Genomic DNA, 25,944 nt, shown 5'->3' with positions numbered 1-25,944 from the left:
TACAATACTGCCACACATAGAAATTCGATATTATTCGACGGCCCACTCCTGTTTGTAGACGCATCGATAGACGAAGCTTCCAATTCAGTGTCATGTCAATCGCTGAAGGTGTTAAAATCACCATGTAAGAGAACAATACTGAAGCTACAGCATACATAATGGGGTTGATAATGTAAATGAGTGGTCCACGAGTAAATTCCTCATTCACGAAATCAGCGGCCTTCGTAGGTCCAATAGAGTAAATTTGACTTGTGAACAAAACTTTGATTTTTATTACATTTTTATAATTTGCTGTGCCATTAAATTAAAAACTAATAATTGATATGCAATAAATTGAAGTTTAATCTTAAACTTAAACAGGCGGCGGTGCACGTCTCTGTAGACTCCCAATATCGACAAAGTTCTTTCTTGCACCTCTGTCTCCCCTATAAATCAGCAAAAGCCGATGACAAACCGAGCGCATCTGATTAAGGGAGGGGTCACCCTGAACCCCCCCCCCCCCAAACACCAGCACTGTGATTGTTAATGAAATGTATCATGATGGATATAAAGATATAAATGTGAATATTTTATTATAAGAATTAGAATTATCAAAATAATCCCTATTCCCTATTTATATTAATAGAATAAAAGAATATGGTATTGGTAATCGTTTCCATGGTAACTACGTGATGGTAATGATACCGAGGTTGAAATCGGTCGCTCGTTTTTCCCATTCATTCAGTTTCACAATTGCTGAAATATTAATTTATGTATGTGTGAGTTCATGATTTAACCAGTCCATTGAATAGGTAACAGCCCAGCAATACAAGCTATTATGTTCTTTTAGCTCTTCTTTTAGGTTTACTGTTTAAGAAAATTATATCATAGTGGGAGAATAAATAAAAAACTTTGTTCGCGTTTATTGAATTCAAGCCAAACTCGTTTCATAAAGTTGTCTATAAAAATGCTCCTCTTACCATCTAACAATCAATAGTTGTTGTACTTCACTAATCGTTGATAAGCTACCCAGGGAACCATGCGTGAATAGCAATTTCCACGTGTTACCGTGGTAACAATGTCCAGAACAGATGTTATCAACAACAACTTCTCACTGCCAACAAGCACGCAGCTGAGAATTTATTGTGCAATTTACAAATTGATCAATTCAATTATACAGTCAGTCCGACTCTTCCAGTTCAAACCACGCAGTAGTACTAGTGACTAAACACTAGTAGTGAACACAGGAACTCCTCACTCCAAACTGGAATAGCTTATTCGCCCACGTGATAACGCGCACCACGTGATAACGCGCACCACGTGATAACGCGCACCTATCCGGGGGTGAACTTTAAACTAATTAGTTCTAGTGAGAAATGAACACTTTCATTTGCACGGTGAGATGTCAATCGACTATTTTTGTCATCACTTCATAACAGCTTGTTTATGTTATTGTTATGTCATCTTTTCATATCAAAGCTTGTTTTATTTCAAAATAGACAGTTAAGGGTTATGGTTATATTATGGTTCAAATTATTCGCCCCTATAACCTATAACCTATAACCTATAACCTATAACCTATAACCTATAACCTATAACCTATAACCTATAACCTATAACCTATAACCTATAACCTACTATAACCTATAACCTATAACCTATAACCTATAACCTATAACCTATAACCTATAACCTATAACCTATAACCTATAACCTATAACCTATAACCTATAACCTATAACCTATAACCTATAACCTATAACCTATAACCTATAACCTATAACCTATAACCTATAACCTATAACCTATAACCTATAACCTATAACCTATAACCTATAACCTATAACCTATAACCTATAACCTATAACCTATAACCTATAACCTATAACCTATAACCTATAACCTATAACCTATAACCTATAACCTATAACCTATAACCTATAACCTATAACCTATAACCTATAACCTATAACCTATAACCTATAACCTATAACCTATAACCTATAACCTATAACCTATAACCTATAACCTATAACCTATAACCTATAACCTATAACCTATAACCTATAACCTATAACCTATAACCTATAACCTATAACCTATAACCTATAACCTATAACCTATAACCTATAACCTATAACCTATCTATACTATAATTTAAACTTGACGAAATTTCCCCGGCAACGGGGACAGAAAAAACACCGAAAATCGACCTCAAAATGACCCTCTGGTGAAATCAAACCCAGCTCGCAAATGGAGTTGAAACCTCGCCATTTTTAGCAGGGTTGTAGAATGTAGAAAAAGGATAGGAATAGGCTATAGCATTCTTAGAATTTTGATTTAGGCTTTAGATTTTTTATAATTAACGTCGGAAGTGAGGTAAAATAACCGTTAGAATAATGTCGTTATTTTAGCAAAGGTTTACTGCGCTGTTGCGTAGCAACGTTAAAATGCACGTGCGCGAGCAAAAACATCTTAACTACGCGCGTTGTTATGCTGTATGCTACGTCATAATTTCAAAACTAGCTCACATTTACGCTCACGCTATGACTTATATTCATAACTTTGGTTGTGATTGGTATTTTTTGATGCGGTAAAAAGTATCGTTTTGGGAATCCGAATACTAACAACGCTGTCGCCATTGTTAAATAAATTCCATTATGTCTACAGTATAACAGAGCTATATGATGAAGAGAAATTAAAACATAACTGATTTTTAAAATTTCCTCGAACAAAGCTTTCGACTAGCGGGTTTCTAGTAACCTATAACCTATAACCTATAACCTATAACCTATAACCTATGACCCTGCATTTAACAGCCGTTTCAACTTTCAATCGGCATCAGATCTGGACACATGCGTATTATAGACTTATAGAAGTATAGAGTTATATTGTAAAGTTATATTATAGAGTTATAGGTCTCGAGATGAGATTGTGCGGACCCGGAATTTTACCTGAGCTCTACCCCAAATCAAATTTAAAAAATTGTACGATTGATATCCGGCAAAGCTGAAAGCACCTATGGAATTGGATTCAGCTGGACATCCGGATGGTTCATACGATACACATATTGCACGTTAGGTCATAAATCCTTTGCTGTGAAAGTTGTTATTCAAAAGCGGTAATATCAAATGCTGAATTTGTAAGCTTATAACTTTATAATATAGCTTCCCATTTCTTCTAAAATGAGATATCGGGAAAAAGAATACTAGAGTGTTACTATGCAGTTACCGCATCATTTCCACACAGTTACATTATTCTAATATAACAGCTGTACGGAAACGTACAGACATTCACAGTAATCGTTACCATGGTAACTGGTAGCACGTGATGTTGACAGTAATCGTTATGACTTTATGACATATATTGCTTCTTTAGGGAACCAATATCGAGACATATTACTTTTATGTTAAAAGTAATGAAAGTAAAACCACGTATTTTGAAGGCAAAAGATATTTTCTGCGGAAACCTTCCGGCGGTTTTCTCCCCATTCGTGAATCTTTGCGCTAAAGTTACGATTACATCACAAGGGTGTCATTTACAGTTTTGATATTGAGCTATTGTTCAGTTTAATCAAGTTTTACGAATTTGCACATGCTCTTTAAAAAAAACACTCCTACTACTATACCCTCTAATTACACTTTAATTAATGTAGAATAGTTTTGAGCAACGTATTTCAGTTTTTATTGTGTATATACGTAAACCCACAAACGTTTGTTATGTTTGCCACTTTATTGCACACAATAAAGTTAATAGTTATTACAACTAACTGCTAACTACCAAATTAATAATAAAGTACCAAACTTGCTTGTCACATAATTTGGTGCATGTAACCATGGATACAGTACCTACCTATATACATACTCGCTATCATATGAGCGTTATTATACTACAGCTGCTTACTTGTTTCTTTGGATTTGCGAGTAATTGCTTTCTCTGCTACACAAACGTATATGATACACATAACACATGTTAAAATTATTCATGGATGCATTATACCTATCAAATGCTTTTAAGAAACGAGGTGATTCATCCAATGTGTCACTATAAAAATATAGGTATGATAAATCATATTATCAAAAATGTATCTATTGCATGTCGTGGCACTATTGCATAAAGTAAAACTTGTAAATTATAATTTGTTGCAAATTTCATGATATCTATTACAAACGGAAGAGTAAAGTCACAAAACTAACTAAGCAAATCTTCTCAGAATAAATTGAAATATATGCTCACATTTTTCCTGCTTAAATAAATCATGCCCAAATTTTGGGAGGTAAGGCATGACATATTTACGAATAATCACTTTCTTTGCTATAAATAATAAAGTAATAAACTTAAAATTAATAAAGTTATAAACTTAAGATTAATAAAGTAATAACCTTAAGATTAATAAAGTAATAACCTTTAGATTAATAAAGTAATAAACTTAAGATTAATAAAGCAATAAACTTAAAATTGATAAAGTAATAAACTTACGAGTGCCACGCATATCACGCATATCTTAATACTTTAATGATTTGCAATCAAATTAGCAAATTAAATGAGCCAAACTTAAACCAACTCTTATTCTCCAATTTGCGCTCTTGTTTCCATTTATAGATATAACAGATGTGCGAATGACCACTATCTCACTCTTCAAGCAATGAAGACTGCCCTCATGAATAACCACTGCTCAAATATTTGATTGGTCTCACATCTAATTTAGAGTTTGAGTAGACATTGAACATATTTCGCGTTCTACGACAATGTTTCACGTTCTTTGACAGTCCGCGGTCACTTGCAATGGCTCTGTTCTCTCATGTTTAGCTTTCCAATACTTTCACCAATATAGTAGATAGTTTAGTTTTTAATGAAGCTGTTGTCACATCAAAAATCAAACTCATACTTTTCCTTCCGATCAAATCTATTCCTTTCAATTAAAGCTTTGTATTAGGTTTTCAGCAGATCAGCATGAACTAAAATTGTCTTTCGTTAAAAATCTCAGCCAAAACTCAATAATTGGAAACAGTTTGTGATGCGTGTTCAAGGTTCAAAAGCGAAAAATATAACATGAAATTAAAATGAGACCGCGAATTAAACCGGGCCACTTTGCCCAAGTTTTGTGTTCTTGTGCAGGTTAATTTAATTAGTTTGATTACTTTGATGAATAAATTAATTTTACAGGCGGAGTGAGGACGGTTTTAATATGAATATTGAACCGATGATGTGAATCGTGTGCGTTATCACGAGGGCGATTTGAGATTGTTCTTGTCCCAACATTGCCTAGGTGTACAATCTGATAACATACACTGATGCACATTTTCACTTTTTCTCTGCCGTTTAATTTTGTGTAGAAAATTAAAAATAGTATGGTTTTATATTATACACAGTATATATTCTGTATACGTTTTCGATCAGCTTATACGTAAAGAATAGCGCCACTGTTTGACAGGTGTCAGTCTTTGAATGACTCCTCTCAATAGACCTCGATAGGTTCCAAGTGTGGGGATAAATATACCAAATAATACGACTGCTAATCTTCCGAATATCGCTAATTAATGCTAATTATTAGATCTTCTATTAATATCGATCAGTTAATCGCTAATTAATGCTAATTATTAGATTTTCTATTATTATTAATATTGATCAGTTGGAATATATTTAATTGAAACTGACTTCCAGGTATCATTATCGATTCAAATCATCTCCCAAATCCTGTTATTTGCAAGGCATTGGTATTAAAATGTCATCAAATGGATTGACAGGCCCAGCTGATAAATTTAGCCAGCTTGGTGCATGGTGACAATCCTACTGTGTGCATTTTGATTAATTTAATTAGTATGTATTTGGATGCGGGGATGATCATGAGTGTCAATAAAAGATGATTTGGTACCTTATGGCTTATATGGTGGTGTTACCATGGTTACCATAGTATTCACACAACAGCTATTCTTCGGTAAATTGGGACAAAGTCATAAATTTTGTCACTTTGTAGTATTAATTGTGCAATACGCATTCGTATCGCAACCCAGCATCTCACGATTTGATTTAAAGACGGCGAATACAAAACCTTGTAAACCTTGTAAACCTTGTAAACCTTGTAAACCTTTTAAACCTTGTAAACTTTGTAAACCTTGTAAACCTTGTAAACCTTGTAAACCTTGTAAACCTTGTAAACCTTGTAAACCTTGTAAACCTTGTAAACCTTGTAAACCTTGTAAACCTTGTAAACCTTGTAAACCTTGTAAACCTTGTAAACCTTGTAAACCTTGTAAACCTTGTAAACCTTGTAAACCTTGTTTTTGAACATTCATTCAAAAAAATGAGTATCGTTTTTATTTGATTAATATATTCCTCGAATGAGTGATAATAGCAAGTCGTACCAAAACGAATTATTTCAATTGGTCACCCAGTAACTGATAAATAAGTTCCGACTGGCTTTTGGACCCCTCTCCACCTGTTGTATATAAGCGCATACATAACTACATAATATATATTTAATATTATATTATATTTGCACATATATCTATATATATATATATAAACATATAACATATGCCAGGTTATTAATCACTGTGAGTAAGAATTGAATAAATGTACCTTCAGTTTAGTTTTAGATATGAAAAAAGTCAGGCTGACGATGTACCTTCAGGTTGTTATATCAATCAGTTATAGAAGGTTCTAATGCAGATTTATTGTTGAGTTATCAGATAGGTTGCGTGCGTGTAATACTACTACTATGTCGGAACTAAGTACGATCTAAGCCAGATAACCCTCTCCATATATATTTGGATTCCTGTCCCGCATCAGGGTTCGCAGTTCCTCTTTAGAGTTAATTGTCCCAACTTCTTTCAATGGTAGTGGTAGATGATCCTAAATCATTGTCAAACCTCTCTCTTTTACTTATGCCGGGCTCCTCTGTATTGCCATGGTAACCCCCCCCCCCCCCCCATATAAAGTAATGTTACCATGGTCCATGGTAACTCTTCTCTGTATTACCATGGTAACCCCCCATATAAGGTAATGTTACCATGGTAACCCCGGCCCCCATATAAGGTAATTTTACCATGGTAACCCCCCTATGTATTGCCATGGTACCCCCTCCATCCCCCATATAAAGTAATGTTACCATGGTAACTCTTCTCTGTATTGCCATGGTAACCCCCCATATAAGGTAATGTTACCATGGTAACCCCGGCCCCCATATAAGGTAATTTTACCATGGTAACCCCCCTATGTATTGCCATGGTAACCCCTCCCCCATATAAAGTAATGTTACCATGGTAACTCTTCTCTGTATTGCCATGGTAACCTCCCCCATATAAGGTAATGTTACCATGGTAATCGACAGCAAGGAGATTAACAAACTCATGCTGGATAGACAGATTTGGAAAAAAACTATCTCTGTTCGGACGTTGAAGCCGCCCTAAGTCGAGTCGAAGTCGAGTACCATGGTAACCCCCCCCCCCCCCATATAAAGTAATGTTGCCATGGTAACCCTCCTCTGTATAATATTGCCATGGTAACCCTCCTCAGTATTGCCAAATCTTTAAGTTGACTTATCATAATATCAACCATTCTGTTTAAGTCGACTAATTGAGACAAATATATGTAATAATAACTAATATTTTGTCAACATCACCCTCGTACGATATTAAGGTTTAAAAATGACAAATTCAATCGTTTTTGAATATATTTTATTTTTACTTGACCACCCTGTTTTAAAGTTTTATAAATATTTCGTGCAATTTTAAAATTGAATATTTCAATATGTATATTATATCTGCGAAAGTGCACACGGCAGAATGGGAAATTGTGTAGCATGAGTAAACGAGAAGTTATATTACAACTAGTGAATCGTGGGAACAGTGGAAGTTATATTATAACAGCCAGTGAATCGTGGGAGCAGCGAAAGATGACAGCACATTTTTATGATAAGTTGATGAGTTCGCAATAGGCAATCTTGAGTTTAGCAGTAATCGAGTTTTACTTAACAAAAATTTGTAACAAAAAGACCTCTCTACACCTTTTCATTTCTTTCATTAACTGCAACAGTGTACTAAAAAGCTAATATATACTAATAAACAAAGTAACGTATTAGTATATAATAGACAGTTTAAAGAGGTGACTAGTGGGATTGATTGCTGTAACCATGGTAACCAGCTCAGTTACCATGGTAACCTGTCACTGAAACAGTGTAACCAGCGTTGGTGCGTACTGCAACTGGTGCGTGAGAAATAGAAATATCGCTATTTAAGGATCATTTATAGACCTCCATCACAGCATTTGAGCATGATATGCGGTTTAAACTTGTTTTCCTATTTAACGCTTGCGATCAATTATAATGAACCTCCATCACAGCATATTATGCAGTTTAAACTTGTTTTGCCGATCATATCAGCTTTTTTCATAAATCATCTGTTAAAAAGTCAACGTTGATATGATTATATAGATATGATGGGTTTTAGTTCTATTAAATATCATAACAGACTACCATAGAACTGATTTAAAATGAAATATAAAACTACCATTTTGGATTAGGACCCCTCGTTCTATACTACATTAAACAATTGCTTCTGTAAAATTTTCAATAAATATAATACATTTGTAGTGTTTTAATTAATTTAAAATGTTGAATAATCCAACACTTTTTTAGGAGCGTACAATGTTAAATTAAACGCTTTACTCAAATTTATAAAAGTATAAATATACCCACGACATGGTTTTGTTTTTTGATGCTCTCTTCAATAATCCTGAGGGAATAATTGACAGCTTGGTTACTGAGCTGGTTACCGAGCTGGTTACTATGGTTACTGAGCTGGTTATTATGGTAATTGAGCTGGTTACTATGGTTACTGAGCTGGTTACTATGGTTACTGAGCTGTTTACCATGGTTACTAAGCTGGTTACTATGGTAACTGAGCTGGTTACTATGGTTACTGAGCTGATTACCATGGTTACTGAGCTGGTTACTAATTACTATGGTTACTGAGCTGGTTACCATGGTTACTGAGCTGGTTACCATGGTTACTGAGCTGGTTACTATGGTTACTGAGCTGGTTACTATGGTTACTGAGCTGGTTACCATGATTACTGAGCTGGTTACTATGGACAGCTTGGCTGGTGAAATGGACTTGCGGAAACCAAATTGGTTTTCATCAAGGATATCTTGCGACAATGCAAAACTATAGATACGGCTGTATATCACTTTTTCAAATGTCTTTCCGAATATAGGCAGGGTATTATATAAGACAGGTCTGTAGTTTCCTACATCCTCTTGGTTTCCTTTCTTGAATATACTAATATAGCCATAGGTATATTATTAAGCTGGTTACCATGGTTACTATATATATAATATAGGTATAACTTTCCCAACTTTCATCATGAGTTTGTTGAAGTCACTAATACTAACTTACTAATACTCATAGGCTAAAACCGGGCAGATTATACCACTTTTTGATTATATATGGATTGGGATATCACTAGATTTATCCAATTGGGATATTATTTCCGTGAGTTCAGTATGTGTATTGGGTACTATATATGGTTTTCTATACAAAACGGTCATTGGGTCCAGAGGGTGCAAGTTCATTAGTAAATTTTCGTGAACTGTCCAGCTCAGGCTGAATAGCTTTAGACTTGATACCAAATATAATATCCTCATCTTCAAATCAACCCAAGTAACATCAGTTTCTTGTAAGTGTTAGTGTTGAGGGATTATTCATATATACTATTATACAGTATATATTATATTCGTAACCCGTTGTTTTATTTTGTATATTATGTATACAATACAAAATTGTAGCCTACTAGCTATTCAAACGTCTGTAGATTTGAAATTATATGAGATCTCGGCCCACAGGTCTTGAAGGTAAAATTATTTAAACGTTTATATTATCACTTTTCAAGTTGATTTACATGAAGTAATTTATTTCAAATATGAGGTATAATTTTGCATTTGAGAATGGTATTTTAAATTGATATCATATCTTTTTGTTCGGTAAAAGTAAACATTGGACACGGTCCACTTTGCTAATACTCCAGAAGTTTTTCGAACATTAGTATAACCGGATTTTTCTTTTTGGTTGCCATTTCCTTTGTTTGAAATATCAGTAATTGTAAAATGTTTGATTTTTCACAACAAAATAACAGTTCTGGACTGATTTTCATAAGCAATTGAATTCTGCCATTAAATGCAAGTTGACAACAGTTTATGCTTTCAAGCAGTAGGCTATTTTGTTTTCTATATACTATTCGAGTTTTACTTAAGTCTAGTTGTAGTAGTTGTCGACCGGGTGGTGTAGTGGTAACACGATCGCCCCCCAAGCAGATGACCCGGGTTCAAATCCGGTCGGATGCAAGTCGGCCAGTTACCAAGCTGTGATTTGGTACGGCTTCGGCTGGTGATACATACTCTCTGGCTGGTAGGACTAATCCCCTTACAGCTAGTATAGTGCCTCGGCACAGAGTGGCTTAGGGTTACTGAAAAGTAGATAAGCACCTCAGGCCATCCCAACGTTCGGAAGAGACCTTCACTTGTTTTTTGTTGTATCTAACGTTCGAAGTTTTCTTTGCTGACACGTGAAATTATCCACACTAGAATAGTAGAATGACAAACACTACAGGCTTGTCGGGGGTAGCAGCGAGGATGGCTCTTGGATCCAGTATGTCTGTGTTCGCGGTGGTGGCTGTATTGGGTAATGCTCTTTTTTGGTTTGCTCTTCTCTATGACAAACGGGTAAGACAATTAAGAATCAGCTGTGTAGATAATTAATAACAGCATGTTTAGGAATGAATAGGATGGGCACATATAAACTTTAATCATGTCAACCTACGCGGAACCAAGTTGTGATGATGGCGCCATCAAGTTGTGATGATGACGTCACAGGTTTTATAGCCATGGCTTTTATGAATGCCATTGAAGTTGTGATGATGACGTCATCAAGTAATAATGATGACATCATCGAGTTGTGATGATGACGTCACAAGGCTTTTATCAATACCATTGGAACTAAAACAGACTCCCCCGCAGGCACTAGGTATAAGCAACGCTTTCCTAATGAACCTAAGCGTGTCAGACTTTGTGGTAGGAGTGTGGAACATGCCTATAACTGTAATATCTGTGGCGGCTAACAAGTGGTTGCTGGGTAAAACCCTCTGCAACTTCTCAGGTAACACTACTAGTTACCATAGTTACACCTTTACACTACTAGTTACCATAGTTACACTACTATAGTTACCATAGTTACACTACTAGTTACCATAGTTACACTACTAGTTACCATAGTTACACTACTAGTTACCATAGTTACACTACTAGTTACCATAGTTACACTACTAGTTACCATAGTTACACTACTAGTTACCATAGTTACACTACTAGTTACCATAGTTACACTACTAGTTACCATAGTTACACTACTAGTTACGATAGTTACACTACTAGTTACGATAGTTACACTACTAGTTACCATAGTTACACTACTAGTTACCATAGTTACACTACTAGTTACCATAGTTACACTACTAGTTACCATAGTTACACTACTAGTTACCATAGTTACACTACTAGTTACCATAGTTACACTACTAGTTACCATAGTTACACTACTAGTTACGATAGTTACACTACTAGTTACGATAGTTACACTACTAGTTACGATAGTTACACTACTAGTTACCATAGTTACACTACTAGTTACCATAGTTAAACTACTATAGTTACCATAGTTACACTACTAGTTACCATAGTTACACTACTAGTTACCATAGTTACACTACTAGTTACCATAGTTACACTACTAGTTACCATAGTTACACTACTAGTTACCATAGTTACACTACTAGTTACCATAGTTACACTACTAGTTACCATAGTTACACTACTAGTTACCATAGTTACACTACTAGTTACCATAGTTACACTACTAGTTACCATAGTTACACTACTAGTTACGATAGTTACACTACTAGTTACGATAGTTACACTACTAGTTACGATAGTTACACTACTAGTTACGATAGTTACACTACTAGTTACGATAGTTACACTACTAGTTACCATAGTTACACTACTAGTTACCATAGTTACACTACTAGTTACCATAGTTACACTACTAGTTACCATAGTTACACTACTAGTTACGATAGTTACACTACTAGTTACGATAGTTACACTACTAGTTACCATAGTTAAACTACTAGTTACCATAGTTACACTATTAGTTACCATAGTTACACTACTAGTTACCATAGTTACACTACTAGTTACCATAGTTACACTATGAGAGACAATCAGTCTGTATTAAGACTTTACACACTGGTCCTTGGATTAAACCAGACTAGGATGAAGCTGACCAATTAAATTATTAAGTATATAAATAAAAACAACTTGAACTAGATGCAATAACTGATCAGCTGTATAGTTACCATAGTTACCATAGTTACACTACTAGTTACCATAGTTACACTATTAGTTACCATAGTTACACTACTAGTTACCATATTATATAACTCTGACTCTTTTTCAGCGTTTGTGGACAACACAATGTTACTGATCAGCGTATGGACAGTGGCTTGTTCCTCTTTAGACAAGTTCTACATGGTCCAGTACCCGCTACATTACCACCGCAACATTACCTGGGCTAGAGTCACTAAACTTATAGGTCAGTTACACTACTAGTTACCATAGTTACCAGGGGTGTAGGAATGATTTGCTTCGCGCCAAAGCCTAAATTTCGAAAAATTGTCGGGGTAAGGACAAAAGGAAATTTAGGTATCGCGATTTTTCACGTTTGCCACGACAAATCGCGATTTTTCAAATCCTTGCCTCACGACAAATCGCGATTTTTTTCAGTTCTCCGCATCAAATTGCGCATTTTCCTTTAAATCTGTGGGCCAAATATCATGTTTTCTATAATTAGTATATGAAACCAATCACATCCACAACCTTCCGAATGTAGGTACGGAATTCAGAAAACCGAACAAATATTTTCGGCTCAGAATGATCAGGGTAGCATAAAACATAAACAAAAGTAGTTTCCAGAAAAACTTTGAAAAATTTTGACTTAGAAAATTCTCGATACGTTCCTCTGAAAGCAGAGCTTCCGCTTCCGAGCTCGTATTGCGAAGGGAAGGCCTGCCTTCCGAGATCGCATTACAAATAATAAATAAAAGGGGAACCGTCTACCTTACTCGGGAATATTATAGCGGGTTAATTTATGACTGGGAAAATTAATGACCGGGAAAAATATGGCGGACTTTCCCAAAACCCGCCAAATTATCCCGGTCATGTATTTACCGGTGGCCGACCTTTCAAGTTTTTTTTCAGAGGTCAACAAATTTTCAACCGAAATTACTGTTTTTGTTACTTATTTAAAGGAAAATAAATCTAAGCAATAATAAGTCAAATCTTCATTAAAGCGTATTCTCATTCTCATTATCGCTAATGTCCCCGCCATTATTATTATTGATATCCCCCTGAGCTGCTGACCGTCAAATTCGAAGTTGTATTGTTGTCTTAACAAGACTTTCATTTTGTCCACTAATGGGGCTACTGCTCTGAAGGTCAGCCGGAGCTTAATTTCCTGCCCACCGCTTGGTATTGGGGAACGTCTTGGCTTTGCATCTTCAACTGCTCCAGTAATCAATCCACCGTGGACCATGAAATAGTGGCACAGTTTACTCACTTCTAGCGGGATGTGGCCACAAGTTACTTTAACGGGAAAAACTCCCTCTTTCTTTAGTCTACACACTGCACACGAGAAGCGATCAATCTTTAGAGACATTATTATTATAATATATATTATATATTATTATTATTTTCTTTTTCTTCTATAACATATAAATTGTTTTCTTCTCTACGATTCACTGATTCATGGGCAAGAGAAGTGAGAATCACGGTCCACCCTGAAATCTGATTTCTATAACCAAATTGTGATTTTTATAACGAAATTATGGTAGCAACCGCCAATAAAGTTACAGCCCTCCATCCACTGCTTCAAAAGTTTTCTCTAGCACATATGAGACTTCAGGTAAAATATGATGATCACCACCCCCTTGGAACCCCATAATCTGAGTCGGCGGGTTTTTTATGACTGGTAAAATTTTTGACCGGGAAAAATATGGTGGAATCTTCCAAAACCCACCACTTTATCCCGGTTATAATATTCCCGAGTAAGGTAGTCCAAAATCGTACATCGAACTTCAAAAACCGAAAATAATATTTTCGGCTCATAATGATCAGGGTAGCATGAAATATGAACAAAAGTAGTTTCCAAGAAAACTTGAAACTACTTTTGAAAATTTTTGACTTTGAAAATTTGCGACTTTAAAAAATTTGTGACTCAAAAAATTTTCGGTAAAATTTTTAGAAACCTAAATTTAAAAGTTGGCCCTTTTTGGCCCCTTGCCCAGATTTCATGGGGGCGACGGCCTCGGCCCCCTGCCCCCCCGCTTCCTACACCCCTGATAGTTACACTACTAGTTACCATAGTTACACTACTAGTTACCATAGTTACACTACTAGTTACCATAGTTACACTACTAGTTACCATAGTTACACTACTAGTTACCATAGTAACACTACTAGTTACCATAGTTACACTACTAGTTACCACAGTTACACTACTAGTCACCATAGTTACACTACTAGTTACCATAGTTACACTACTAGTTACCATAGTTACACTACTAGTTAACATAGTTACACTACTAGTTACCATAGTAACACTACTAGTTACCATAGTTACACTACTAGTTACCATAGTTACACTACTAGTTACCATAGTTACACTACTAGTTACCATAGTTACACTACTAGTTACCATAGTTACACTACTAGTTACCATAGTTACACTACTAGTTAACCATAGTTACACTACTAGTTACTCTCGTTGATGTACATAAGTACTATATTTCAGTTGGTATCTGGGTGGTAGCAGGGCTGTGCAACTCTCCACCTCTCTTCAGCTACCAGGGACTAGAATTCAACTATTCGACCTGGTCCTACAGTTGTGGACTCATCTGCCCTCAGGAACTTTACGGACAGGTATTTTAGTGTATTTTCAGATATTTTAGTGTATTTTAGTGAGTATTTTCAGGTATTTTTAGGTATTTTAGTGTATTTTCAGATATTTTAGTGTATTTTCAGGTATTTTAGTGTATTTTAGTGAGTATATTTAGGTGTTTTAGTGTATTTTAGTGAGTATTTTCAGGTATTTTCAGGTATTTTAGTGTATTTTCAGGTATTTTACGTTTTTGTGTATCTTCGGGTATCTTAGTAAGTATTTTAGGACATTTCATCATTTTTTTTGGACAGACCAAAGTGTGACGAATAGAACTTTTAAAAACATACTGAATTACCGATTCAGTCACATCAAAAAAACTTTTTGTGAACTTTAAAAAAATACCGACTTAAAATATTAATTAGCGTTTGTAAAATTAGGAGATTTTGATTTAAAATGACACAGTTAAAAAATGACACAGTTTTTCAGGTGTATTGTTTGACGTATTCGGTGATATTTGTGCCAATTCCGTTACTCATGATAACCATTTGCTATGTCAAGATCTTCACAATCGCCAAGTCTATTTCTAAGAAAGATGAAGTAAGTGTTATTGAGAAGAGGAAAATCTAAAAGTTTAAATCCATGGTTCATATTTTTAAGCGTGATTAAATTACTGCTTTTCAATAAAAATTACGTTTTATCGTCATTATGCAAGACGTCGTGATACTATAAACAACCACAACCACTACACTTTCTGTAAATCACCATTTCTTCTACTTTCAGGCTTTTATAGTAAAAGCACTAGAATCCTCTATTTTCAGGCTTTAGTAAAAGCACTAGAATCCTCTATTTTCAGGCTTTAGTAAAAACACTAGAATCCTCTATTTTCAGGCTTTAGTAAAAGCACTAGAATCCTCTAGTCACCGCAGAAACACGGTTAGTGACTGCAACAAAGTCCGTGTTGACCTGGAAATACCCAGAACATCTCCCAACTCCACCTCTAACCTGGTCCAGAAAAACTGTGCACGTGCAAACGAGAAGACTGCACGTGCAAGTTTTATGCGCTCAACTACACGTGCCGCAGGGGATTTGTCTAGACCAGCATCTGATTCTATGTTAATGAAAAAACGGCAGAACAAGAGCAATACTGTTACTGTTTTAGTAATTATTGGTTAGTCCGTTATTCATCAATACTATAACTCTATGATAACTGTGAATCACACTGTAATAATTTCCAATGTGTCCAGCAGTGGGACACACTACTAGTTACCATGGTTACAGCTACTAGTTACCATGGTTACACTACTAGTTACACACTCTTCTAGTCAAGAAATGTATGTGAAGTTGCTCTAACATAATATATAATATATTAATATTATATAAAAGTATAAATATATTAATATTTATAAAGCAATCATTCTGCAGGTGTCATGATGTCCTGCCTAGTTCCAATAACAGTAGTTGGGTTTCTGCACTTTATTGACGGCTCTCTCATTACCATTGGACCAGGTCAGTAAACGGTTACCATGGTAACGTGTGGATCACGTGACAACCATGCCTTATATGGTAATGTGTGGATCACGTGACAACAGTATGTTAACACGTCATGTATAATAGTATGTTAACAAATGTAATACTAGTATGTTAAATGTTAAAACCCTGCAGAATTTGTTATAGCGTTCCACTGGTTACTGCTCAGTGGGAGTGCCGTGAATCCGGTACTTTACGGCATCGTGAACCCTTTCTTCAGAAGAGCTTACCTCAAGTTAATCCTTATCATCAAGTCTAAAGTTTGGTGAGTTTGCAATTTATAAAGACAAGATATTGATTTCCTTCCTCCGATTTAATATCAATAAAGTAAGAAAGCGGTAAGGAGTATAATATAATGGATGTTTATCTTAACAAACAATAAATAAATAATAAACATTCAACTACTCCAGGTCTTCAATAATCCAGCCAATAACCAGCACACTGGGTTGCAAAGTCACCATGACAACCACTGAATCTGACAACAGTAACAACAACAGTAGCAGCCGACATCCCAAATCTGTGGGAGAGAACCTTGCCACTAACTCATCTGGTAACCAGAAGTAAACTCACTAACTCACTAGTAGTGTTACTATGGTAACTAGTAGTGTAACTATGGTAACTAGTAGTGTAACTATGGTAACAAGTAGTGTAACTATGGAAACCAGAAGAGACGATCTTCAGGCTGAAAGGAAGTATTTTACTTGGTTGATTATGAGAAAACAGTGGTATTTCAATATGAAGGGTTCAGCAAACAGTGTAATTAGTTTGCGGAGAGAAAGATAAGAGAACACGTAGTAACCTTGGTAACAGAAGTTCAAGTATAATCAGATGGAACGTTGCCAAAAACTATAGGACACACCATTTCAACTCTTCGAATGATGATTAAATATAAAGTGACAAAATTAGCAAAATGTATTTTTTTACTCAGCAAATTCAGAATTCAGAGTCAGATGACAAAACTATTAAAATGATCATGCGAATTGGCTAGATTCAAAATGAATCTGTATTTCAATGTGTGTACATGTATAATATAATATAATAATGATAATATAGAAATATTTACTTTATTTTCTGACGAGTTGGAATAATACCAAAACTTTTGTTTTTTTATTTTTTTATTTTAATAGTAATTCGAATTCAAATAAAGATGTATCTATAATACGTAAAAATGAAATAAACATTGAGACAAACCCATGAATTAAACCCAAGAACACATTTTGAAAGTAATAATGTCCAGCAAGCAAAATTTACTTTCGTCTCTGAGTCTGATTGACATGTTACATAGCTAAGGAGCAAGAAGAATTCGGCTTCTAAAAATGTTGAATCCACCAGCAAATTATGTGTCGTAGTAAAATTGTCTTCGAGTCTTAGGTAGTGAGAGTTTGGTATCGGCACTGTTCTGATTTGAGAGATCGATTCTCCGAATGGTAAGTAATTAAACTCTGTATAAGGGTATAATTTGTCTAAAACCAGGAGTCCCAGCCGTCCTCAATACAGACCGCTTCAGCTACACAACATCCTCCATAAAACACTGGTCTTTCTGGGGGACAGGAACACTCCTGTGGGGATATATAATTGCTATTACTTTATTGCTATACTCTTTTTTAAATCTTACAAAAATCTGAAAAACCTCTTTTTATTTTTTGATGATTTTCCGTTTATCAAAGCTTTATTTGGGAATAGAACTTTCAAAACCACAATCGTGTCTTGTGTTATCCCCAGTGACCTTGCTAGATTGTCATTCAAGAAAAATTCAGTCAAAACGGTGAAATTTGGGTCGCGAAAAGCTAAAATTTGATATATAATCTTATAAACTTAAATAGAATATTTCCCGTTCCCTCTATTCTCCATAACCCACATTTAAACTGAGAACAGTTAATAATGACACCCTGCTGTAGTTATAATTCAAATTGTACTTTCGACTGCTGTAACTGGCTGGTTACAATGAAATCTTTCGCCATATTCTTCATGCCTCCTTTGATTTATTCACCGTTACTTAATTTAATTCATTTTACTACTACTACTTAAGCATCCCTTCCCCTGATCGGTTATTCAAGCCAACCTGGGAACAGTGACGTCTGCAGTCTGAGTCACGAGACCCACATTCCCTCTCACAAGGAGTTGAACAATCCAGGAACCTTACTCCTCCGTGACACTCTGAAGTATAATTGCTACTAAAACTTGTAAGGAATGTAAATGTAATGGTATATGTGCAATAATTATACCAGTGGTATGTTCTAGTACTGGAGCATTCTTTGAAATACTCTGAGCGTATACTAGCTAGATTTAACCCTGAGTCTGACTGGAGGGGGTGTGGTTGGGGGTACTCACTAGATTTAACCCTGAGTCTGACTGGAGGGGGTGTGGTTGGGGGGTACTCACTAGATTTAACCCTGGGTCTGACTGGAGGGGGTGTGGTTGGGGGTACTCACTAGATTTAACCCTGAGTCTGACTGGAGGGGGTGTGGTTGGGGGTACTCACTAGATTTAACCCTGAGTCTGACTGGAGGGGGTGTGGTTGGGGGTACTCACTAGATTTAACCCTGAGTCTGACTGGAGGGGTGTGGTTGGAGGTACTCACTAGATTTAACCCTGAGTCTGACTGGAGGGGGTGTGGTTGGGGGGTACTCACTAGATTTAACCCTGGGTCTGACTGGAGGGGGTGTGGTTGGGGGTACTCACTAGATTTAACCCTGAGTCTGACTGGAGGGGGTGTGGTTGGGGGTACTCACTAGATTTAACCCTGAGTCTGACTGGAGGGGGTGTGGTTGGGGGTACTCACTAGATTTAACCCTGAGTCTGACTGGAGGGGGTGTGGTTGGGGGGTACTCACTAGATTTAACCCTGGGTCTGACTGGAGGGGGTGTGGTTGGGGGTACTCACTAGATTTAACCCTGAGTCTGACTGGAGGGGGTGTGGTTGGGGGTACTCACTAGATTTAACCCTGAGTCTGACTGGAGGGGGTGTGGTTGGGGGTACTCACTAGATTTAACCCTGAGTCTGACTGGAGGGGTGTGGTTGGAGGTACTCACTAGATTTAACCCTGAGTCTGACTGGAGGGGGTGTGGTTGGGGGTACTCGCTAGATTTAACCCTGAGTCTGACTGGAGGGGGTGTGGTTGGGGGTACTCACTAGATTTAACCCTGAGTCTGACTGGAGGGGGTGTGGTTGGGGGTACTCACTAGATTTAACCCTGAGTCTGACTGGAGGGGGTGTGGTTGGGGGTATAACTCACTAGATTTAACCCTGAGTCTGACTGGTGGGGGTTTAGTTGGGGGTATTCACTAGATTTAACCCTGAGTCTGACTGGAGGGGGTGTGGTTGGGGGTATTCACTAGATTTAACCCTGAGTCTGACTGGAGGGGGTGTGGTTGGAGGTACTCACTAGATTTAACCCTGAGTCTGACTGGAGGGGGTGTGGTTGGGGGTATTCACTAGATTTAACCCAGAGTCTGACTGGAGGGGGTGTGGTTGGGGGTACTCACTAGATTTAACCCAGAGTCTGACTGGAGGGGGTGTGGTTGGAGGTACTCACTAGATTTAACCCTGAGTCTGACTGGAGGGGGTGTGGTTGGGGGTACTCACTAGATTTAACCCTGAGTCTGACTGGAGGGGGTGTGGTTGGGGGTACTCACTAGATTTAACCCTGAGTCTGACTGGAGGGGTGTGGTTGGAGGTACTCACTAGATTTAACCCTGAGTCTGACTGGAGGGGGTGTGGTTGGGGGTACTCGCTAGATTTAACCCTGAGTCTGACTGGAGGGGGTGTGGTTGGGGGTACTCACTAGATTTAACCCTGAGTCTGACTGGAGGGGGTGTGGTTGGGGGTACTCACTAGATTTAACCCTGAGTCTGACTGGAGGGGGTGTGGTTGGGGGTACTCACTAGATTTAACCCTGAGTCTGACTGGAGGGGGTGTGGTTGGGGGTACTCACTAGATTTAACCCTGAGTCTGACTGGAGGGGGTATGGTTGGGGATATAACTCACTAGATTTAACCCTGAGTCTGACTGGAGGGGGTGTGGTTGGGGGTACTCACTAGATTTAACCCTGAGTCTGACTGGAGGGGGTGTGGTGGGGGGTACTCACTAGATTTAACCCTGAGTCTGACTGGAGGGGGTGTGGTTGGGGGTACTCACTAGATTTAACCCTGAGTCTGACTGGAGGGGGTGTGGTTGGGGGTACTCACTAGATTTAACCCTGAGTCTGACTGGAGTGGGTGTGGTTGGGGGTACTCACTAGATTTAACCCTGAGTCTGACTGGAGGGGGTGTGGTTGGGGGTACTCACTAGATTTAACCCTGAGTCTGACTGGAGGGGGTGTGGTTGGGGGTACTCACTAGATTTAACCCTGAGTCTGACTGGAGGGGGTGTGGTTGGAGGGAGAGGAGCTGGTGTGGTCATGTGTTTACAATCAGGGGTCCTCACACAGTCCACATATACTGTACTGTATAAGTAGCACGTGCATCTAGGAAAATAAGAAGTTAAATACGAGTTAAATGAGGTGAAAAACGAGGTTAATTGTTATTTCTAAATTTGCTTTATTAGATGTGCGTTCTCTGCTATCACTTAGTTACGTTAATGTTGAAAGGTGGAAGACAAGTCGTGACTCTATTTTAATTCGACAATTTATCAGCTGACTGATCATACTTGATGCTTTATCTAAGCGTACTACCAATAAAATACTTATAGCTCTATACGCTAACTTAGCGCATACAGCTATTAGCATTAGCATTGCTAAGTTCTGTGTGTTACCTGTTGCATGTTGAACCGAAGGTCTCTCCTTTGTAATACTCCACATCGCTAACTAAGCAGGTATCTGAGGAGGTATGAGGTCAGTTTCAGTAAAGTTTCACTGGAGTTTGGGTTAACTGCTTAGTGTTTACGTCATTGTTTCAAAATGTTTACAGATAAGGGTGAACTTTGTGTTTACTCACAAAGCAGTTCAAATGCAAAAATCGACTTTTGTATATTTTGCAGATTACGTCACCCTTAAACTCTTAACGGCTAAATTTGCATAAAATTTACCTGAGTCGGTAATATTATAGGAGTCTAATTTGCTCCATTTCGGGCCAAAGAACCATATTTATAACAGTCCATATTTTTAACACCTATGATTCCCCCCTCCCCCCCCTCCCCTCCCCCCAACCCTCCCCCCCCCCCCCCCCCCCCCCCCCCCCCATAATATGACCGACTAAGCGTAGTCACGTAATGCATAACACGGTGCGAAGGTACGGTATAAATTGTCTCATGCAATGACCTGATTCTTATCTCTTATAATTATTATCTCGGACAAATGTTTCCTGTACCCTCTGACTGATTTCAGTCAGGATAGGCTCAAGTTGCATTTTATTTCTCATGAACTAGATGTGCAGCTTATCTTGTCCATTTCGATGAGAACACATTGGTTCTTGGTTTGGTGCCACACTCTGTATCTTATGTTGGTTGTTCAACAGTCAAACAGTGTGACTGCGGTGACTGAAGTTTTTCATTTCCGATTATTGACTATAATATGAATTTTGAAAAAAAAAGTTTCAATCTTATCAGCTTTGTTTTGACGTTAATAACGACGCTTATAAAATTGAAATATTTCTTCAACTTCCATATAACTTTGCTTTTGAAAAAAGAGATCTGCTTTTCTGCCACACGTATAACTATACAACTATAAAAGATATGAAAATATTGACATTTTAAGGTTAACCTAAACTCTCACATTCAGCTTAAGAACAATAGCAAACACCCTCATGACTCATTCTCAGCCCCTCTGGCCACCCCTCCTCCTTCTCCTTCTCCTCACCTCCTCCTCCTTGTCCTGCCCGGACTGCAGCACCTGGACAGGTACTCCTGGTGATGTCTGTGGTCTGGATGGTGTCACTTACACTAGCGAGTGTGAACTTCTTATCGCTCTTTGTGAGGAGCAAACTATCACATTCGGAGATGGCACTGACATAAACTCGCTGCCTGTTTCCATCATAGTGTCACAATACAAGACTAATGATGGTCCCTGCAGTAATGATGGAGGGGGTGGGAACTGTCCTAACTGTACCACTGTGAGCGGAGCCATCACAGTCTGTGACTCATCCCTAACTGAGTTCAACAGTAGTTGTGCCATGGCTAAGAAGATGTGTGGAGAGGGTATTATCAGCTTTGATGACGGAGTTGATTTCAGCATGATGACTGAGTCTGACTACAGGTCTAAAGTAGCTAGCTATGTGTACTGGAATGGGAACTGCACAGGAGCGTGCCCAACTGGACACTATTCAAACGACGGACAGTACGGACCCTGCAGACAGTGCGGACCAGGAGAGTTCACTAACAGTACAGGCAGTATGTCTTGTGATCAGTGTCCTAGAGACTCCTACCAGCCCGCACCTGGTGCCTCTATCTGTGTGTCCTGTCCTAACGGTACTGACACTGTAGATGCAGGAGCTACTAGCAGCTCACAGTGTCTCTCTGATTGTGTAGCCGGACATTACTCCGCTACAGGTAAAGCTCCCTGCACTTCCTGCTCAGCTGGTACCTGGACTAGTGCAGTGGGGTCTGCTTCCTGTAGCACGTGTGGTGCGGGCAACTACACTGATGGCACCATGTGCGAGGGGTGTGTTATGGGCACCTTCTCCAACTCTAGTGGGGTTACTGCTTGTGAGTCCTGTCCAGTGGGAACGTTTAGTAATTCTAAAGGATCTCTCCAGTGCACATCCTGTCACCCAGGTACTTACATGAACACTGTCGGGTCACCAGCCTGCAGAATGTGTGGTGAGGGGACCTATAACAATGTCACCGGAGCTACATCCTGTCAGAAGTGTGATGCTGGAACCTACCAGATAGAGCTGGGGAGGAGGTTCTGCTACACTTGTCCGAGGGGAACTTACCAACCTCAAACAGGAGCGAAAATATGTCAAAAGTGTGCTAAAGGTTATTACAGAGAAACAGATGGTGGTCTATCCTGCAGCAAGTGTCCGGATAAGATGACTACCGACAGTCAAGGCAGCATCTCCAGCTCTGAATGTCACTTCACGTCATGTGATCCTGGCAGTAAGGTGGTGATCGTTAACGGGCGGGTCACGTGTGTTGCGTGTCCTTTAGGGACCTACCAGAACAAGCAGAACCAGACATCCTGCACAAGCTGTCCCTACGACACGTACCAAGATACAGAGAGTTCAGTGTCCTGTGTGCAGTGTCCGGAGAACAGCATCACCTACACGGACAAAGCAACCGATCTTCAAGACTGTGAAGGACCTGAAATCACCATTGCTACAGGAAAGAGCTTCAGCGGCAGCACATCAGTGATCTACGACAAGAGGACTCAGCTAGCGAGCAACCTGAGAGGCAAGATAAGCTCGTTCAAGGTTAACAGAGGTGACTGGTATATCTTCAGTGGGACCAGGTACGGAGGGAGTAAGATCCGGCTGAACGAGGGGACCACCAGGACTGATGTTACAGATAGTCGGCAGTACCCTAAGATTAGTGGGCTAGGACGGGGCTCTTTCTACTCTATCAGACCAGTGGTTACTAACGTGATGTGCTACAATGAAAAAGGGTTGTATTACACAGGTAGGGTAGGCCCTGCCATCTCGAAGTGATAATAATAAATAAATGTTTCGCAGCTTGGCAATTGATCGGTGTAGTTGGTGTTGTACACAATGCACTGATAATAATATCACGTTGTATAATTATACAGGTACTACAGTTAAACATTTTTTCATTTGAATCTTTTAATTAAACCTTGAAACAACTTATGGATCGAACCAACAATCTTCCTTGTACTCATTTCTCAGTTTCTTCACCGTCCGGGCAACAAACAATCATGTCTTAAATCCCACGTTATTACGAAATTTGGACGTTTAATTTCAGGTTACCGTTCCAAGACGCAGAAAGGAGTGGTTTGTCAGAACTGGAGATCTAGTTACCCTCACAGCAATATCAACACTTACTCTGATTTCAGGTTACCGTTCCAAGACGCAGAAAGGAGTGGTTTGTCAGAACTGGATATCTAGTTACCCTCACAGAGTCACAGCAATATCAACACTTACTCTGATTTCAGGTTACCGTTCCAAGACGCAGAAAGGAGTGGTTTGTCAGAACTGGAGATCTAGTTACCCTCACAGCAATATCAACACTTACTCTGATTTCAGGTTACCGTTCCAAGACGCAGAAAGGAGTGGTTTGTCAGAACTGGAGATCTAGTTACCCTCACAGCAATATCAACACTTACTCTGATTTCAGGTTACCGTTCCAAGACGCAGAAAGGAGTGGTTTGTCAGAACTAAATATCTAGCTACCCTCACAGAGTCACAGCAATATCAACACTTACTCTGATTTCAGGTTACCGTTCCAAGACGCAGAAAGGAGTGGTTTGTCAGAACTAAATATCTAGCTACCCTCACAGAGTCACAGCAATATCAACACTTACTCTGATTTCAGGTTACCGTTCCAAGACGCAGAAAGGAGTGGTTTGTCAGAACTAAATATCTAGCTACCCTCACAGAGTCACAGCAATATCAACACTTACTCTGATTTCAGGTTACCGTTCCAAGACGCAGAAAGGAGTGGTTTGTCAGAACTAAATATCTAGCTACCCTCACAGAGTCACAGCAATATCAACACTTACTCTGATTTCAGGTTACCGTTCCAAGACGCAGAAAGGAGTGGTTTGTCAGAACTGGAGATCTAGTTACCCTCACAGAGTCACAGCAATATCAACACTTACTCTGATTTCAGGTTACCGTTCCAAGACGCAGAAAGGAGTGGTTTGTCAGAACTGGAGATCTAGTTACCCTCACAGCAATATCAACACTTACTCTGATTTCAGGTTACCGTTCCAAGACGCAGAAAGGAGTGGTTTGTCAGAACTGGAGATCTAGTTACCCTCACAGCAATATCAACACTTACTCTGATTTCAGGTTACCGTTCCAAGACGCAGAAAGGAGTGGTTTGTCAGAACTAAATATCTAGCTACCCTCACAGAGTCACAGCAATATCAACACTTACTCTGATTTCAGGTTACCGTTCCAAGACGCAGAAAGGAGTGGTTTGTCAGAACTAAATATCTAGCTACCCTCACAGAGTCACAGCAATATCAACACTTACTCTGATTTCAGGTTACCGTTCCAAGACGCAGAAAGGAGTGGTTTGTCAGAACTAGATATCTACTATCTAGCTACCCTCACAGAGTCACAGCAATATCAACACTTACTCTGATTTCAGGTTACCGTTCCAAGACGCAGAAAGGAGTGGTTTGTCAGAACTGGAGATCTAGTTACCCTCACAGCAATATCAACACTTACTCTGATTTCAGGTTACCGTTCCAAGACGCAGAAAGGAGTGGTTTGTCAGAACTGGAGATCTAGTTACCCTCACAGCAATATCAACACTTACTCTGATTTCAGGTTACCGTTCCAAGACGCAGAAAGGAGTGGTTTGTCAGAACTGGAGATCTAGTTACCCCCAC

The 25,944-nt window shown here is 38.5% G+C and overlaps 3 protein-coding genes across 4 annotated transcripts in view; 2 read left to right on the top strand and 1 right to left on the bottom strand.

Moving 5' to 3' along the window:
- Nucleotides 1-10,609: 10,609 nt before the first annotated feature.
- LOC134822250 (rhodopsin, GQ-coupled-like) lies at nucleotides 10,610-17,060 on the top strand. The gene is made up of 8 exons (XM_063833157.1): nucleotides 10,610-10,699; nucleotides 10,994-11,132; nucleotides 12,492-12,626; nucleotides 14,883-15,010; nucleotides 15,858-16,020; nucleotides 16,392-16,475; nucleotides 16,632-16,761; nucleotides 16,907-17,060. The coding sequence occupies exons 1-8, from the start codon at nucleotides 10,610-10,612 to the stop codon at nucleotides 17,058-17,060; spliced, it is 1,023 nt and encodes a 340-aa protein (XP_063689227.1).
- A 401-nt stretch (nucleotides 17,061-17,461) lies between these two features.
- LOC134821806 (uncharacterized) overlaps nucleotides 17,462-25,944 on the bottom strand; it is a 37,579-nt gene continuing 29,096 nt past the window's right edge. Inside the window, exons 19-22 of one of the 2 annotated variants that reach the window (XM_063832588.1) lie at nucleotides 21,249-21,312; nucleotides 20,834-20,961; nucleotides 18,559-18,653; nucleotides 17,462-18,055 (exon numbers count right to left, since the gene is read on the bottom strand). In XM_063832588.1, the coding sequence (XP_063688658.1) occupies nucleotides 17,960-18,055; nucleotides 18,559-18,653; nucleotides 20,834-20,961; nucleotides 21,249-21,312 (383 nt within the window). In that variant the 3' untranslated portion in view covers nucleotides 17,462-17,959. The remainder of the gene's footprint in view (nucleotides 18,056-18,558; nucleotides 18,654-20,833; nucleotides 20,962-21,248; nucleotides 21,313-25,944) is intronic. The other variant, XM_063832586.1, reaches the window with a different exon arrangement.
- Nucleotides 22,213-25,944, top strand: part of LOC134821807 (major surface-labeled trophozoite antigen 417-like) — a 6,904-nt gene continuing 3,172 nt past the window's right edge. Inside the window, exon 1 of the mRNA XM_063832589.1 lies at nucleotides 22,213-24,047. Within this exon, the coding sequence (XP_063688659.1) occupies nucleotides 22,238-24,047 (1,810 nt within the window). The 5' untranslated portion in view covers nucleotides 22,213-22,237. The remainder of the gene's footprint in view (nucleotides 24,048-25,944) is intronic.

Source organism: Bolinopsis microptera, chromosome 10, assembly GCF_026151205.1.
Source record: "Bolinopsis microptera isolate Bmic1 chromosome 10, MBARI_Bmic_1.0, whole genome shotgun sequence".
NCBI lineage: Eukaryota > Metazoa > Ctenophora > Tentaculata > Lobata > Bolinopsidae > Bolinopsis > Bolinopsis microptera.
Note: the sequence above shows the minus strand (reverse complement) of the source record. Positions and strands in the feature narration are given on the sequence as shown.

Excerpts from the sequence above, each read along its gene's own strand:
- LOC134822250 (XM_063833157.1), top strand. The coding sequence starts at position 10,610 with ATGGCTCTTGGATCCAGTATGTCTGTGTTCGCGGTGGTGGCTGTATTG. Across the intron at positions 11,133-12,491 it reads AACCCTCTGCAACTTCTCAG|CGTTTGTGGACAACACAATG; the intron begins GTAACACTACTA and ends ACTCTTTTTCAG. Across the intron at positions 16,762-16,906 it reads ATCATCAAGTCTAAAGTTTG|GTCTTCAATAATCCAGCCAA; the intron begins GTGAGTTTGCAA and ends CAACTACTCCAG.